Raw genomic sequence first — 16,072 nt, forward strand, 5'->3', positions numbered from 1 at the left:
AAGGGGAGGGGGGGACAGTGCCACCTCCAGTAGACAGTGCCAGGGACGGAAAGTGCCGACGGGAGGGCGTGTAATAAACTACGGTGGTCAGTACTTGAGAGAAGTAAGGGCAAGACTGCCAGTAGTAGTTACTGCCATGGTCCAGTGTAGGGGGAGGGGAGGGGGGGTGCCAGTAGACAACGTGCCCTTGGGTGAGAAAGGGCAATATTGGCCATCAAGAGACAAAGGCAAGGAATGCAAGGAAAGAAAAGATGCCACTAAGTGGAAGTGGCAGTGGTCATGACGGGCAAGAGTGCCACCAGACGACAGTGCCAGTGGTCATGATGGGCAAGAGTGCCACCAGACGACAGTGCCAGTGGTCATGACGGGAAAGAGTGCCACGAGACGACAGTGCCAGTGGTCATGACGGGCAAGAGTGCCACCAGACGACAGTGCCAGTGGTCATGATGGGCAAGAGTGCCACCGCCACATACAACCATAACACAAACAAAAAATGATATCGGGGAAAAAGGAGAAATTTCCGGGTGGTTTTTCATAACATCTTAAGTCAATTTTATAAATTTTTCCTTCACGTCCAGGGAACGTGTGAACCCCAGGGGCGAGCCAGGACGACCTAGTCATAAGTATACATCGTCGGAGAGGAACTGAAGCCGTGAGAGAGAGAGAGAGAGAGAGAGAGAGAGAGAGAGAGAGAGAGAGAGAGAGAGAGAGAGAGAGAGAGAGAGACATATGACACGGAGGAGGGGAGGGGGATCGATGGGGGGGGGACAGTGGAGGCTCAGACCCCCCCCACCCTCCACTTCCCTTTTCCCAGTGACGATATCTATCTGACGGAGCCACATCTCTCTCTCTCTCTCTCTCTCTCTCTCTCTCTCTCTCTCTCTCTCTCTCTCTCTCTCTCTCTCTCTCTCATAAAAATTTTTCCCTCCTTAAATGGCACTTTGAGTTATCCTGTACGATGCCGTATATATCGGGAATCCTTCGCCCGCAGGCACGCTCGCCTGAGAGAGAGAGAGAGAGAGAGAGAGAGAGAGAGAGAGAGAGAGAGAGAGAGAGAGAGAGAGAGAGAGAGACTGAACGTAGATTCTGCGGGTTGTTTGTTATGTTTTTGTGGGAAGGAGTTTTTATGGCAGTAAAGTAACTGTTGGAACCGAGTCTTGTATACATGGAACATTTCTCCTCCTCACTTATCTTTTCCCTGTGGTTATGATGTTCATCCTTGTGGTATAATACGGGTTATGTTTCCTGTGTTAGTCCGGGGCAGCAGCAGCAGGAGGAGGAGGAGGAGCAACTGGGAAACACAAGGTAGAGTCGCCTGTTATGGTTGTGTGTAGAGGCAGGACCAAGCAGGGGTCAGGAGAGACTGGCTGTATGGAGGTCTGTGTAGATGACTGGATGGGGAAGGGTCGTGTCAGGCGGAGCCTCGGGGAGATTGAAGGAGGTCTCTCGTGTGTGTGTTGACGGAGAGAACGTCAGGCTAACAGTAGCAAGACCAGCATGGTGAATGAAACCCGCTGGGCGCATCCCACCTCCTCCATCCAGTCCATCAAGTCTGTATCTTTATTTCGTAAAGACAACGTTCCTTCCTTGGCAAGGTTTTCGTGTCCCTGATGTGTCAAACATCACTACAGATCAGGTCGGACCAGTAATGATTCTTTTCTGATTTTCAGTAACGTTCTGACCAAGAGTGAGATAAAAATTTGATGTAGAAAATCATAAGAAAAGAGGATTTTTTTTTACGACGTTTAATGATCCAGAACATGTACAGAACTTGTACCAAGACATGAGCCATACCATCTGAGCGCTACCTTCCTTTACAGAACAAGAGATTGAAGTGTCGTTAGCGGGATGGTGCAGTGAACTACGCAGTGCAGTGTCCTTACAGTGAAGTGGGAAAGTGAAATCAAAAGCGTTTGTGGAGTTTCGAATAACCGGAGTTTTCAAGTGTTTGTGTTAACGAAGTGACTGTGAGTTTGAAGTGCGTCTATAAAGGATCACATGTGTGGTATTCCTCGTTGATCAATGCCACAGAACATGTTCTGATCGCCCCTCCATCTAATGATTTCCAGGATTTGACCCTACGTAACTGGTGCTTCTGGCTGGGGTCGGAACGACCTCGTAAATCAGTGGTCGGAGACAAGAGAGGAGTAGTGAACCAGTATCGGCGTGTAGGGGCAAGGTCGTCATCCCTGATAACCATTGTTGTCAGGAGATAAAGACGAGAGACCTCGAGGTGGCCAAGATTGGAATTTCTTGACACAAAGTCCTTTTGGTGCAAAGTCGGGGTCCTTGATATAGTGTCTCGAAGGTGAGGAGGGATCCTGCCGAGTTGTGGTTCAGGACCCCGTAAACCCTCTCTCTTCCTCCCTCACCGCTGCTCCCCTCCATCATCCATCCTTCGTAGGACCTCCGCCTTGCAGGATGGCGCCCGGCAAACACCTCCGGAAACCCGTGTGCGCTGAGTACATACGGCGCCACAGCTTCCAGTCCGGCGGCTTCTTCGGTGAGTACTGACTGACCCATAGTCTTAGTGACCTCTGTAGATAATGATTATAGATAGGGTCAACTCTGCTTTAAAACCGCTGCAAGGTCAGGTTGTAGGTAGGGTCAACTCCACTTTACAACCACTGCAAGGTTAAGTTCTAGAAAGAAAAGAAATATATATATATATATATATATATATATATATATATATATATATATATATATATATATATATATATAGAGAGAGAGAGAGAGAGAGAGAGAGAGAGAGAGAGATGTGTACAAACAATCGTCTGACACATAGGGGTATCCGGGACATTTTTATGTGTGGCATTCTTTTGTGGCCGAGCTGGGAGAACAAAGGCAACGATCTAGCCTGAAAGATTCACCCAAGTGGATCTTCAGTGGTGGAAACTCCTCTCTCTCTCTCTCTCTCTCTCTCTCTCTCTCTCTCTCTCTCTCTCTCTCTCTCTCTCTCTCTCTCTCTCTCTCTCTCTCTCTCACCTGCCCTGGTTGCCTCCCCCTACTCGAGTACCTTTGTTTAGGCTACCGTATTATATAAACATCTGTGCCACCAAACCCCCCCGTACCCCACAACTGGTGAACATCCTCTCAACGCTCACCTGTCCTCCAAGACCCCCCCCCCCCCCACCTCCATCTCCTGAACCTCCATCTCGATCTTCCATCTCCTGAACCTCCATCTCGATCTTCCATCTCCTGAACCTCCATCTCCTGAACCTCCATCTCGATCTTCCATCTCCTGAACCTCCATCTCGATCTTCCATCTCCTGAACCTCCATCTCCTGAACCTCCATCTCGATCTTCCATCTCCTGAACCTCCATCTCCTGAACCTCCATCTCGATCTTCCATCTCCTGAACCTCCATCTCCTGAACCTCCATCTCGATCTTCCATCTCCTGAACCACCATCTCCTGAACCTCCATCTCGATCTTCCATCTCCTGAACCTCCATCTCGATCTCCCATCTCCTGAACCTCCATCTCGATCTTCCATCTCCTGAACCTCCATTTCCTGAACCTCCATCTCGATCTTCCATCTCCTGAACCCACCATCTGAATCCCCAGAATACATGGAAGGGATCTACATGAGGAAGTCGTTAAGGTTGACGCTGGTGATGAGTTGACCAGTATGTTACCCTTAGCGACAGATGGCTGGAGGCTGTTGTTGACGCCTGCCACACCCATTACTGTCTTGACCGTGGACGGCGAGTGACGGTGTGAGGACGGGCAGTGACGAAGTGAGGACGGGCAGTGACGGGGTGAGGACAGGAAGTGACGGAGGGAGAAGGGAGTGACGGAGGGAGGTAGACGGATAGTGACGGAGTAAGGATGGGAAGTGAAGGAGAGAGGGAGGGTTACGGGAAGTGGCTGAGGGAGGGAGGGAGATGGACAGTGACGAAGACATGGAGACGAACAGTGAAGGAGGTAGGGAGGAGGGTAGTGAAGGAGTACATAAGAAGGACGGGTAAGAGGAGACCTGATGGCCCATGACAAGGTTATTACTTTGTCCAAACTGTGGTAGAAACAAGATAGTAAAGCAGGGAGCACCTTCTCACCCATCTCTCCCTCCGGCTCAACAGCTGACTGGGAGAAGAAACAAACGAGAATAAATATCTTGTAATGTGGAGCAAGTCTACTATCATGGAAGTTTTATGTGAAAGTATAAACGAAAAAACTCTGCTGAATAGGATGGAATTGAACTCTGAAATAAGTTTATTTTTGATACCAGACATCACTGAAGTATTAACTACATTTGGTGATGATTTGTTCCAATGTTATACAAATCTGTAGCCGAAAAAAAGAAATTTGCTTGCGTCTTTAATGTCACTTGTGTATTTCCATACCCTTATTTCCACACCGTTAATTTCAAATCGTTATTTCTCGTCACTAGATCTAAATATGAATATTTTCTTATGTTGTTGATATCAAGTAGCATCTTTAAAACTGATATGAGATCTCTACGGAGTCTTCCCTCTTTTTTCTTCCTTTAAACGTATTCAAAGAATTATTTAGGATTTTCAGTACTTCTCTCTTCAAAATCTTTCCTACTGGATGTGGTTTTCTTCCTAACATCTCTCTGGCACCTGACATACATTTCCTGCATGACAAATGCCTGCTTAATTCTTTAGTGTGAGACCCTAACTCGTCTTGTATTACCGACCCAATCTAAACGCTGGTCACGTTTGGTAAACAAACACCATTTCCTTCCCATCGTCTCCCAACACTTGAGTCCCGTCTCCCAGCCACCTGCATGTCATCAGTTCTATCTACTGTCTTTTTCATTTTAAGCTAATGTATCAGTAAAGTCCTCACTCTTCTCTCACGTAATTCATCGTCCCTTGTTACAATGTTCCCATAGCCGACATGACTCACATTTGGTCTCTCTTAACAATCACACAAGGAAAGTGAAGACAATATCTACCTTCGTCCCCAAACGATGAGATCAGTCGTGAAATCCCGATTTATTATGTAAACAAGCATAGCTAGGAGTCTGAAGAGGAGGGAAAAGGGACGGGCAGTGACGGAGGGAGGAAGACGGGCAGTGACGGAGGGAGGGAAAGGAGACAGTGACAGGGAATGAGATGGGCAGTTATAAAGGAAGGAAATCGGCCTGTGAAGGAGGAGGATGGCAGGCAGTGACAAAGGGAGGGTGACGGGGAGTGACAGGGAGAGGGATGGACGCTGATATATGAAGGGAGACGGATAGCGGAGGGAGGGAGATGGGTAGTGACGAACGGAGAGCAGGGAAGGGAGGGATGGAGGAAGTGAATGGTAGTGATGGAGGGAGTGCACGAGAGAGAGAGAGAGAGACAGATGGGTCCATCACGAGGTTGTCTGTGGACGTAATCTTGTTTTTGGCCAGACAGGAGAGTAAAGAATCATGTCCCCCCCCCCCCACCCCCCCCCCCCCACCCCACCCCAACCCAACCCAACCCAACCCAACCATCAGGCCACTCCCTCTCCACGAACAATCGCCAGAGAGAGAGAGAGAGAGAGAGAGAGAGAGAGAGAGAGAGAGAGAGAGAGAGAGAGAGAGAGAGAGAGCCTGTTATACTGCCATGGAAATTCTATGGGAAAGTGTGGTTTGGTATGGAGTTCCTGACCATGGATCTCTTCTCTACAACCGTCTCTGTTACTTTCTGTAATACAGCATTTCCTTTTCTCTTCAGACCTGATCAGTCTATACCTGACTCACAGGCTCATAAAGTTCCTCTTTTAGGCTCCTTATTTAACATTTCATGAGACAGTTAGTCAGAAAACTTTCACACATTCATTCACACAGAGCATAGCTTCCCCAATGGGTCTTGTGTAATCTATGATAACCAATGAACACTTTACACAATGTTATTAATGATTTCTCTCGTGTGAGAAATTGCCTCATCTTTTTAGCTCCTCTTTTCTTGCTATGTTGCCAGGTTTTCCCAGGTAGAGTATGTGATGCTAGTTTGTTCGAGACTTATGATGTTGTTATGAAAAACTACCATGTTTTGCTGTGGAGGGACAGCTTAACTTCATCTTTAAGTACCCGAAATTTATCTCTGGCGTCTGTCATCATATTTTTTCTTTCTTAGGGTACATACAGCTCTTAACCCCTTGGAAATTATCTCCGTTTTCTAAACTTGGAAATAGTGTATGCTTTCTAAACTTGAATATTATATATGTTTTTTTAACTTGGAAATTATCTCTGCTGTATAGACTTAAGAATTGTGTCTTCTGTCTAAATCTGGATATTATCTCTCCTGTCTAAGCTTGGATGTTGTCTCTACTGTCTAACTATGGATATTATCTGTGTTGTCTAAACTTAAAAATCATCCCTACTGTCTAAACTTAGAAATTATTTCTGTTGTCTAAACCTGGATTATATCTCTGTTGTGTAATGTCATCTCTGCCACGACTTTTCCACTTATCTTCAAAATGCACGTCCTCTGTTATGCTGTACTGCGCTGTGTTGTGCTATGCTATGATGTGCTATGCTGTGTTGTGTTGTGCTATGCTGTGCTGTGCTGTGTTGTGCTGTGCTGGGTTCTGCTAAAGCAGTCTACTGTCAACTCTCTCTATTGTTCCTCTATCATTATTTCGACAGTTTACAGTACACATCGTCCAAGAAGCTTAGGCACAAGTTACCTTCACACTCGAGCAGATATTCCATTTTCTTAAATTCACATCAACACTGTGGACGAGCAATGCATGGCTGCTTGCTCAAGGCGTCTCGTTAGGTATCGTTGACCTCAGTGGATATTAGAGGTGACCTGGGAACCTCATACCTTGACCAACGTTAGGGTGTCACTGACCAAGATGAGAGATAGTGACGGAGGTGAGGAAGACGGGGAGTGACGGAGTGTGCGGGAAGGACCTCATAGTCTGTGACAAGGTTATGTGCTGGAGGGTAGATTAATGATGACCCAGGTTCTTGAGGATAGTAAGGCAGAAGGCTTTCCCCCACCTATCTCTCTCCAGCACAAAGATGGTGAGAATGGAACTAAGAAGAAACATATATGGACAGAATATACTGACTTACAAATCGTATAGCATAGCATGAATGAAAGGAAAACAAAAATTCTAGTTTAGAAAGCCAAATGGTACGGGAAGAAGGTTCTATTCTGAAAATGAAAAAAAGAAAGTTGAATTACGTGTATATTGAATATTCTCTCATAAGCAGGTAATATTTACCCGATATTAGATATAATCAAAGAATTTATCTCTCTCTCCGGCATTGACAACATCAGATGCTAGGTAATTATAATGACTGGTAACTCCACAAGTTGATAAAACTTTCGCCTGTTGGTCTGAACGTTTCCATCATCTCTTGGACTCCATATCGTTTTTGTCTGGTCGTTGTGTCTGTAGACAAGTTGAAGAAATTGTCGAGAGTTGTGCTGTTGGATTTAGAATTTTAAAAACTTTGGTAAGATTTCGGAGTTTTCACCTTTTTGTAATGAAAATGATGTAACTTCTGTGAGACTTTCCTCATAAAGGGACGGAATGAGTTCTGTTGTTCTTCACTGTCCTTGTTCTAGTTTGTCTTCGTCTCTATTTAAGTTTGATGACCATAACTGAACAGGATATATATATATATATATATATATATATATATATATATATATATATATATATATATATATATATATATATATATATATATTATACCTGATCGCCGTTTCCCGCGTTTGTAAGGGGAAGTGACGGGCAGAGGGAAAGAGTGTATATGTCTTCATACTGAGCCGTACCTCCAAGGCATGATACATGCCTCCAAGACCGGTGACACATACTTCCAAAACTTGATACATATTCTCCAAGGCTATTGATACATAAGCCACAAAATATAGGAAAATCTCCAAAAAGGAAATGAGGAAAAACTCCACCAACATGACCGAAATAGACAAGAAAAACATAGACATGTGGAGTAGGGCCGCGCCTGGCCAACATGGACATGTGGAGTAGGGCCGCGCCTGGCTAACATGGACATGTGGAGGTGGGCCGCGCCTGGCTAACATAGACATGTGGAGGTGGGCCGCGCCTGGCTAACATGGACATGTGGAGGTGGGCCGCGCCTGGCCAACATGGACATGTGGAGGTGGGCCGCGCTTGGCCAAGGCGTATAAAACATGGATGGCCTGACCTTTGTGTGAGACCAGCACATAACGCTGGCCCCTCCCTTCCCTCCACCACCCTCCACTCAAACCCTACCACACTCCCTCCTCAACCTTAATGCTGACCTTCTCTTGTTCCGGGGGTGGTGTGGGGAGGGAAAGATGGGGTTCCGGGAGGGGATGGAGGGAACTCAAGGCTGGGTTCTCCCCTCCACGTGTGTGTGTGTGTGTGTGTGTGTGTGTGTTCATCTCAGGTATGATCAAGTGTCGTACGTTTTCCCTGAGCGTCAACAAGTCTGCCTGATCATGAGCTGTGACCATCCGTCCAGTATCAATCATGTCCCTGGCTCAGTAAAGCAGGTGATTACCTCCATTAATTGACCTGTCACTTGAGAATGAGTTAAGTGTTTGTTATGCTGAGGTGGGGGGGGGGGACCCCCAGGCTGTGAGGGGGGTTGAGAGTGAGGGGAGGGGTGTGAGAGTGAGGGGGTGGGTGAGAGTGTAAGGGGTAGGACGTGATAGAGAGGGGAGGGGAGAGGTTAGGCCGAAGGAGGATGGGAAAAGATTGGTGATGTAGTGAGAGGACGGGGAGAGTTTGATGACGTCAGTCAGAGGACGGGAAGACTTTCATGACGTCATGAGATCGTTTCCGCAGTGCCGCCAAAGAAGAAACCTGGCGGGTCATGGGGCACGTCTGTTGGCGATGCTTCCCAGCATCCGACTCGTCTCTCCCGGCAAGACACTCTCTCTCTCTCTCTCTCTCTCTCTCTCTCTCTCTCTCTCTCTCTCTCTCTCTCTCTCTCTCTCTCTCTCATGCTTGTACTCAAGAGCAGCAGGTGGAGATACACTTGAGAGCTCCAGCACTCAGATATACTTACACTTTTTCATAAGTGCAGGTTCAACTCGCCCTGTACCAAGTGGGGGTCCTGCAAGTTTACTTATGGACGGGAGACACGAACGAGACGGGAGACACGAACGAGACGGGAGACAAGGACGAGACTGAGACACGAACGAGACGGGAGACACGAACGCGACGGGAGACACGGACGAGACGGGAGACAAGGACAAGAAACATGGACTAAAGAGACGTATGAGAGACGAGGACGACAAGCTCGGACGAGAGACGTTAGAAAATGGGAAATACGATGACCTCTTATAGGACAACTTTAATGGGGTGAGACTCAAGTAAAAGTCTCATATCTTGTAGACAATCCTCAAGACACTCACTCCATACCCGAACCACATCTCAAGTACAACAACAACTACAGCTGTATTGATGTTTTGTTTTCTTTTACAAAATAAATGAATCCTGACATGATTTTTGGTCATCAAATTTGATATATTTCACTAAATTTTGATTTTTTATGACACAAAATCGGGATTTCGTGCCATTGCAATTCTTCCATTTAAGATGGGCATAATCTCTCTGGCGCTAATTGATGAAACGTAGAATGAAATGTGCTTGAAAATCGACCATCTGTCGCCCGGCACGACAGATGGGTTGGGGTCTCCAGATCTCTGGGGGGATGGAAGGTGGGGATTCGAATAGATAATTTAAGAGTCTATCTTTCATGCCAAGTTGAATTGATAATCGGAGGGGTTAAGTGTCTTCCACTTTTAAGTAAAAAGAAGTAGAACATGATTCACTTTTGAAGGAAAAAATGAATGACTGTGAATGACTTTCTCTTTTACGAAGGTATGAATGAAGTGTATGGATAAATGGCCAGTTTGGGTGGCCTTGTTAGGGTTGTACAAGGCAGTGAATTAATGCCCTGAGCATGGCAGTGTGACCTTTATGATGATACCTTAGCCTTTGACCTCACCCTTTGAACGGTTAGGTCAAAGGTCAGGCCCTCACACTGTCGTACTCAGGTGGGCTATTATAGTGGGCTAGCATGAGTGAGGGGTTGGGATGCCTCCAGTAAACCACAGTGGGTTAGGATGGACGTGCTGGGGGGGGGATAGAAATAAAACCAAATGGGTTTACTGTGGCTGGAGATGGTTTACTGTGGCTGGAGATGGTTTAAACCCGGCAGGAATATGAACGACCGATTGAGAGACAGCAGTCCAGTTACGTATCTTAAGTTGGGCAATCTGAACCCGCCATAAAACCCACGGAACAGTCCACTCACGTATCTCAAGTTGGGCCACCTTATCCCCGCTGTGGGCCTGGATGGGGTTGGCTGTAGGTAAGGCCAGGTGAGGAGGCGAGTGGCACACGGTCTGCCCCAGTACTCCACACTCACACGAACTACATAATTGTTGACGCTAACAATGTGCGAGTGAGGACCTACGTCAGTGAGTGGAAACTTGGGAGGAAATGAGAATAATTGCATCTTAACAGGTCCCTCCTGCCTCGCCCCCTTCCCCCTCTCCTAAACTGTTTCTATAAATAGGATAGAAAAGGGGGTGACCATGGCAGGGGGGATCAAAAATAGCATCAGATGAAAACAAAGGTGGTTCTTGTGGTGGGGAAGGGGGAGGGGGTAGATGGACTTGGTGTGTGTGTGTGTGTGTGTGTGTGTGTGTGTGTGTGTGTATGTGTGGGGTGGAGGGGATAAGGGCTGGTTTCATTCTGTATTAGTGTTCATGGTGAGCATAACGCTTTTATAACTATCATCACCAGGAGATAATGGGAGTGATAGTAGTAGTAGTAGTAGTAGAAGTAGTTGTAGTGGTAGTAGTAGTAATAGTAGTAGTAGTAGTAGTAGTAGTAGTAGTAGTAGTAGTAGTGGTAGTAGTAGTAGTAGTAGTAGTAGTAGTAGTAGTAGTAGTAGTAGTAGTGGTAGTAGTAGTAGTAGTAGTAGTAGTAGTAGTAGTAGTAGTGGTAGTAGTAGTAGTAGTAGTAGTAGTGGTAGTAGTAGTAGTAGTAGTAGTAGTAGTAGTAGTAGTAGTGGTAGTAGTAGTAGTAGTAGTGGTAGTAGTAGTAGTAGTAGTGGTAGTAGTAGTAGTAGTGGTAGTAGTAGTAGTAGTAGTAGTAGTAGTAGTAGTAGTAGTAGTAGTAGTGGTAGTAGTAGTAGTAGTAGTAGTAGTAGTGGTAGTAGTAGTAGTAGTAGTAGTAGTAGTAGTAGTAGTAGTGGTAGTAGTAGTAGTAGTAGTAGTAGTAGTAGTAGTAGTAGTAATAGTTGTAGTAGTAGTAGTAGTAGTGGTAGTAGTAGTAGTAGTAGTGGTAGTAGTAGTAGTAGTGGTAGTAGTAGTAGTAGTAGTAGTAGTAGTGGTAGTAGTAGTAGTAGTAGTAGTAGTAGTAGTAGTAGTAGTAGTAGTAGTAGTAGTAGTAGTAGTGGTAGTAGTAGTAGTAGTAGTAGTAGTAGTGGTAGTAGTAGTAGTAGTAGTAGTAGTAGTAGTAGTAGTAGTGGTAGTAGTAGTAGTAGTAGTAGTAGTAGTAGTAGTAGTAGTAATAGTTGTAGTAGTAGTAGTAGTAGTGGTAGTAGTAGTAGTAGTAGTGGTAGTAGTAGTAGTAGTGGTAGTAGTAGTAGTAGTAGTAGTAGTAGTAGTAGTGGTAGTAGTAGTAGTAGTAGTAGTAGTAGTGGTAGTAGTAGTAGTAGTAGTAGTAGTAGTAGTAGTAGTAGTGGTAGTAGTAGTAGTAGTAGTAGTAGTAGTAGTAGTAGTAGTAGTAGTAATAGTTGTAGTAGTAGTAGTAGTAGTAGTTATAGTAGTAGTTGTAGTAGGAGTTGTAGTAGTAGTAGAAGTTCTGCTTTCGCAGTAACATACTTGCCAGCAATAATATTACAATTAACAGTAAAGGTAGCAAGATATTTATAACTATAAAACTAAATAAATGATTTATATTGATTTAGACAGTAATCGTATCTCAGACATGTACAATATATATATATATATATATATATATATATATATACACACACACACACACACACACACACACACAGACAATAGAGTGCGTGTTATGGATATATCTAGCCAGCGAGCGAGTAGTATAGTTAAGTTGATTCATTGGCTGGTCTGGTGAGTGTGGGTGGGAACTGCGCTCCGGCTTATGGTACCATCATTAATATTTATGACGATGCTGTCTATGTATCTCCATAAAGGAAGAGGCTTTCCGCCTTAGTGGACTGGGCACTGCAGTCTCTGCCGCTGATGTCTTGGGGGCAAGACGGTGTTATTGTCAGCTGTGTGTGTGTGTGTGTGTGTGTGTGTGTGATTACCTATTTGTACTGGGATGGGAGGGATTTTTGCACTCATGTGGGCCTAGTTTCCTAAACATCCTTAACTATCATACAACATACTAAGTTCATGTTTGTTGTTTGTATTAACTATATCCCCAGTCATTCTGTTCCATTCATCCACCACACATATACTGTAGGATTCCTTCTTTATTTTTCTAATTTGCATCTTGATTTCGTGTTACGTCCTCTGGCTGCTCTATCCTTACATCTCCCCAGGAACTGTTCACTATCCACGTCATCGATCAGTTATGAAAGGGTTGTGATCAAGTCATCCCTCAGTCTTTTCTCTTATAAGATGAGCAAATTTAAAGCCTTCAGTCTTTCCCTGTAACTCACCCCTCTTTATGTTGGTACCATCTTTATTGTCCTCCTCTGGACCTTCTCTGTTAGCTCTTTGTGCTTCTGTAGGTGCGGTGATCAAACTTGAGAAGCATATTCTAATTTTGGCCATATGTAGGATATGAACAGCTTGCTGAATATTTCCTTATCCATATACTTAAAAGCTATTCTGATATACACCAGCAGACAGTTGGTCTCCTTAACTATTCTTCTAATGTGGGACTCTGGCGACAGGTTAGGGACGATCTCGACATTTCCTGGGGTTGACTTCCATCAACCACGTTTCAGAAAAACTTTGGAGCCTTGTTCAAGTCCCCCTGTAAGCTGATGCAATCCTCTTCACTATGTTGAAGTCCTTCATGACCTTTGCTTCATCTGCAGGATTCCATATCATCAAGCAAGCCACATTAAGAGCAATGGTCCCAGAAGAGACCCCTGTAGCACTCCGCTGACCACCTCAACCTACCTGAGGAAAGTTTGTCTCCCACACTTTCTCTTCTTCCTCCACAATGAAGCAATAATCCATCCATACAAGGTGTTTCCTCCTTTATTCCCTCCTGTGTGATTACTGTGTGTGTGGTACTTGTTGCTCCGTCTCTTATGCACACACACACACACACACACACACACACACACACACTAGCCTATACCAGGTACCCATTTTTTCGACCATTCCTTAGACTTGGATGAACAGATGGGTGGACTGTGGATCGGCTGCCGCGACCAGGTTTCGAACCTCTGCTCGTTTGACCCCAGGCGGCCCGTGCGTGCGTGACAGTCAAAAACGCTGACCACTACACCACGACCACGGAGGTTCGTGTGTGTGTGTGTGTGTGTGTGTGTGTGTGTGTGTGTGTGTGTGTGGTTGTTTATAAATTTTTCATGTTCTTCATTGTTCTTTTATTTTTTGTTATGCGTTCGGACTGTAGTTCTCCTGTCGTTATATTTGTTCTTAGTCGATACTCTCTCTCTCTCTCTCTCTCTCTCTCTCTCCCTTCCTCGCGGGCCATAAGGAATCATGGCGTCTATCTGGACACATATGTCGGGAGTTCTTGATGACCAGCTTATGTGGCCAGCCCGTTATAGCCGGGGCGACGTGCCGCGGGGTCGTATAGTCGTTAACTGCCAGCAGCGACATGCAGGAGACGGAGGGAGGGGGGGGGGGGGACACGACCACCAGTCGTCTTGGCCAAGAGGAAGGAAGGAAGGAAGGAAGGAGGGAAGGAGAGAGAGGAAGAAAGATGAAAGAGGGCGAGAGAGTAGATAAAAGACACGACAGGGAGCTGGTAAGCCCATGTTTAGAGATAGAGATAGATAGACAGATAGATAGAGATAGATAGATAGATAGATAGATAGATAGATAGAGAGAGAGAGAGAGAGAGAGAGAGAGAGAGAGAGAGAGAGAGAGAGAGAGAGAGAGAGAGAGAGAGAGAGAGGTCAATGGAGTTCTTGTTCCATGTGACAGTTTTCACAGAAGTCGTCAACTGCTCTTGGTCGGTTCTCGTGTGTTGGTAAGGTTGACTGTAGCGGAGGCGATGATCGCAACATGTCAACCTCCCGACCATACACATCTGCTGCTGCTGCTGCTGCATCGTGATGATGACCGTGTCGCCTCATGTCTTGCCTCTGTCCACGTTCAGGAGACGAGGGAGAGGAGGGAGCTGGGTTTGCCGCCGCCGCTGCTGTTGTTGGCCAGAATAAGACAGTGATGGTGGGAGGGCAAGTGTGTTATGGACCATTGTACTTTGTTATCGTGTACACTGCAGGGGAACTGCCTCCCTGAGATTGTAACTCACAGAAAAAGATTGTTTCTGTGCAACTGTAAGTTGGGAAGATATGTAAGACATTAGATGCTCGGGTAGGCGGATAGATAGATACATGATGGACAGATAGATGGACGGGCGGACATACATAAAGCTAGATAGATAGTTAGGTATATGATTAGGTAGAAAAGAAAGAGTCAGATATATAGAAAGACAGATAAACACAGACAGATTGAGAGATAGATAGATAGACTGATTGATTGACTGACAGATGAATAGATAGATTGATTAATAGATAGAAATGTTTATATTGATAGACAGATATACATAGAAACGAAGCGGATCTCTCCTTTTTGCCTCCTTTTACCTCAGTTATCTCCTTCCTCCTCCTTCTGTTGATCATCCATCCGTAGTCACGTGGTTCGGTTACTGTGAGTGTGTTCGACGGACCGGCCCCGGTGACATTATTGCTATCTTTACCAGCTCTACATATCGAGGTCGCCTTGACTGCTGAGGTCACGACTGCCCCACATCCCTGTGAGAGAAATGAGGAGGGGGGTTGGCGGATTCGACAGTTGGCTGCAGAAGAGGGACGGGGTTTACGATGTGTTTTTATGATTCAGAAACTCCCTAGAATTATTTGTGTCTCAGGGCTTCATTTATTGGTGCAAGTCTGTCTGCCTCCCCGTAGTGAGCGGGATGTTTGGCCTTGATTGTGTGTGAGGAGAGAGAGGCGTGTGTTGGGTCCTTCATGGCTGGAGCGGGCGGTCGGGTTGGGTGGATATATCTTTTCATGTTGGGTCTGGCGGATGTGGGAAGAAAAATAATCATGTTCTCACTGGAAGGACGAGCAGGTGAGTGTAGACTGCTTTCCTGACGTGGAGGTTTGTGAGAGATTTTCTTATATGTATTTTTAGTTTACCTTGGAACTTGGTGGATGTGAACGGAAAGACAATTTGTTTTTGTTTACCCTGGGGCTGGTTGGATGTGAAGTCTTCCTTTTCTGTCATTGCTGTGGACGTGGATCAACGTGATAATTAGTTTCTGTTTAATACTGGGGCTTTGTGGATGTGTAAAGAAATAAATAAAGTTGTTCCTGAGCGTATCTGAAAACTCTCACTCTCTTATTTATGTTGGTGCCGGGTGAGTGTGAACATGTGTTTGTTTACCTTGAGGCCAGGACGTCTGTGAGTGACATTGGAATTCGATTAATGTGAAAACTCCCATTCATTTCTACACTGAACGTAGCTGTTAGAATATCCTGTTTTCATTTACGGTGGACTTGTTTACGTGTACAAAAAAGATATCCCGTTTTTATTTACGACTATAGTTAGACGGTTGAAAATCATGTTCTTATTTACAGTAGAGTTAGGTGGATAAGAGGACAAAGTACTTTTTCTTCAACAGGCTTGTTTACATATGGATTGAGTTATCAGTTATAGTGGTTGAAAACGTTGCCATGTACAGTAGTTGACGGCAGTACCAAAGATACGTTTAAGAATATACTTGATAAATACTTGCGCCACAGTTATATGAAAAGTTTTCCGGTCAAATTTGCTCTGTGTAACATTTGTATGTTTTTCTGCTCTCACCACACTAACCAGTGTGTTTCTGATCTTTTCCACTGTCACAAGTAGCCACGTTGGGACCCAGTGGTCTTTTGCTGTTTTGGATTTTTTTGTATTCCTT

The 16,072-nt window shown here is 45.2% G+C and overlaps 1 protein-coding gene across 2 annotated transcripts in view; it reads left to right on the plus strand.

Moving 5' to 3' along the window:
• The window catches only part of LOC139751037 (protein SSUH2 homolog), a 524,722-nt gene that overhangs the window by 94,067 nt on the left and 414,583 nt on the right, over nt 1-16,072 (plus strand). Inside the window, exon 2 of one of the 2 annotated variants that reach the window (XM_071666156.1) lies at nt 1,671-2,503. In XM_071666156.1, coding sequence (XP_071522257.1) covers nt 2,422-2,503 — 82 coding nt within the window. In that variant the 5' untranslated portion in view covers nt 1,671-2,421. Of the gene's footprint in view, nt 1-1,061; nt 2,504-16,072 lie in introns of those variants that run through there. The other variant, XM_071666157.1, reaches the window with a different exon arrangement.

The sequence above is a fragment of the Panulirus ornatus genome, chromosome 10, assembly GCF_036320965.1.
Source record: "Panulirus ornatus isolate Po-2019 chromosome 10, ASM3632096v1, whole genome shotgun sequence".
Classification (NCBI taxonomy): domain Eukaryota; kingdom Metazoa; phylum Arthropoda; class Malacostraca; order Decapoda; family Palinuridae; genus Panulirus; species Panulirus ornatus.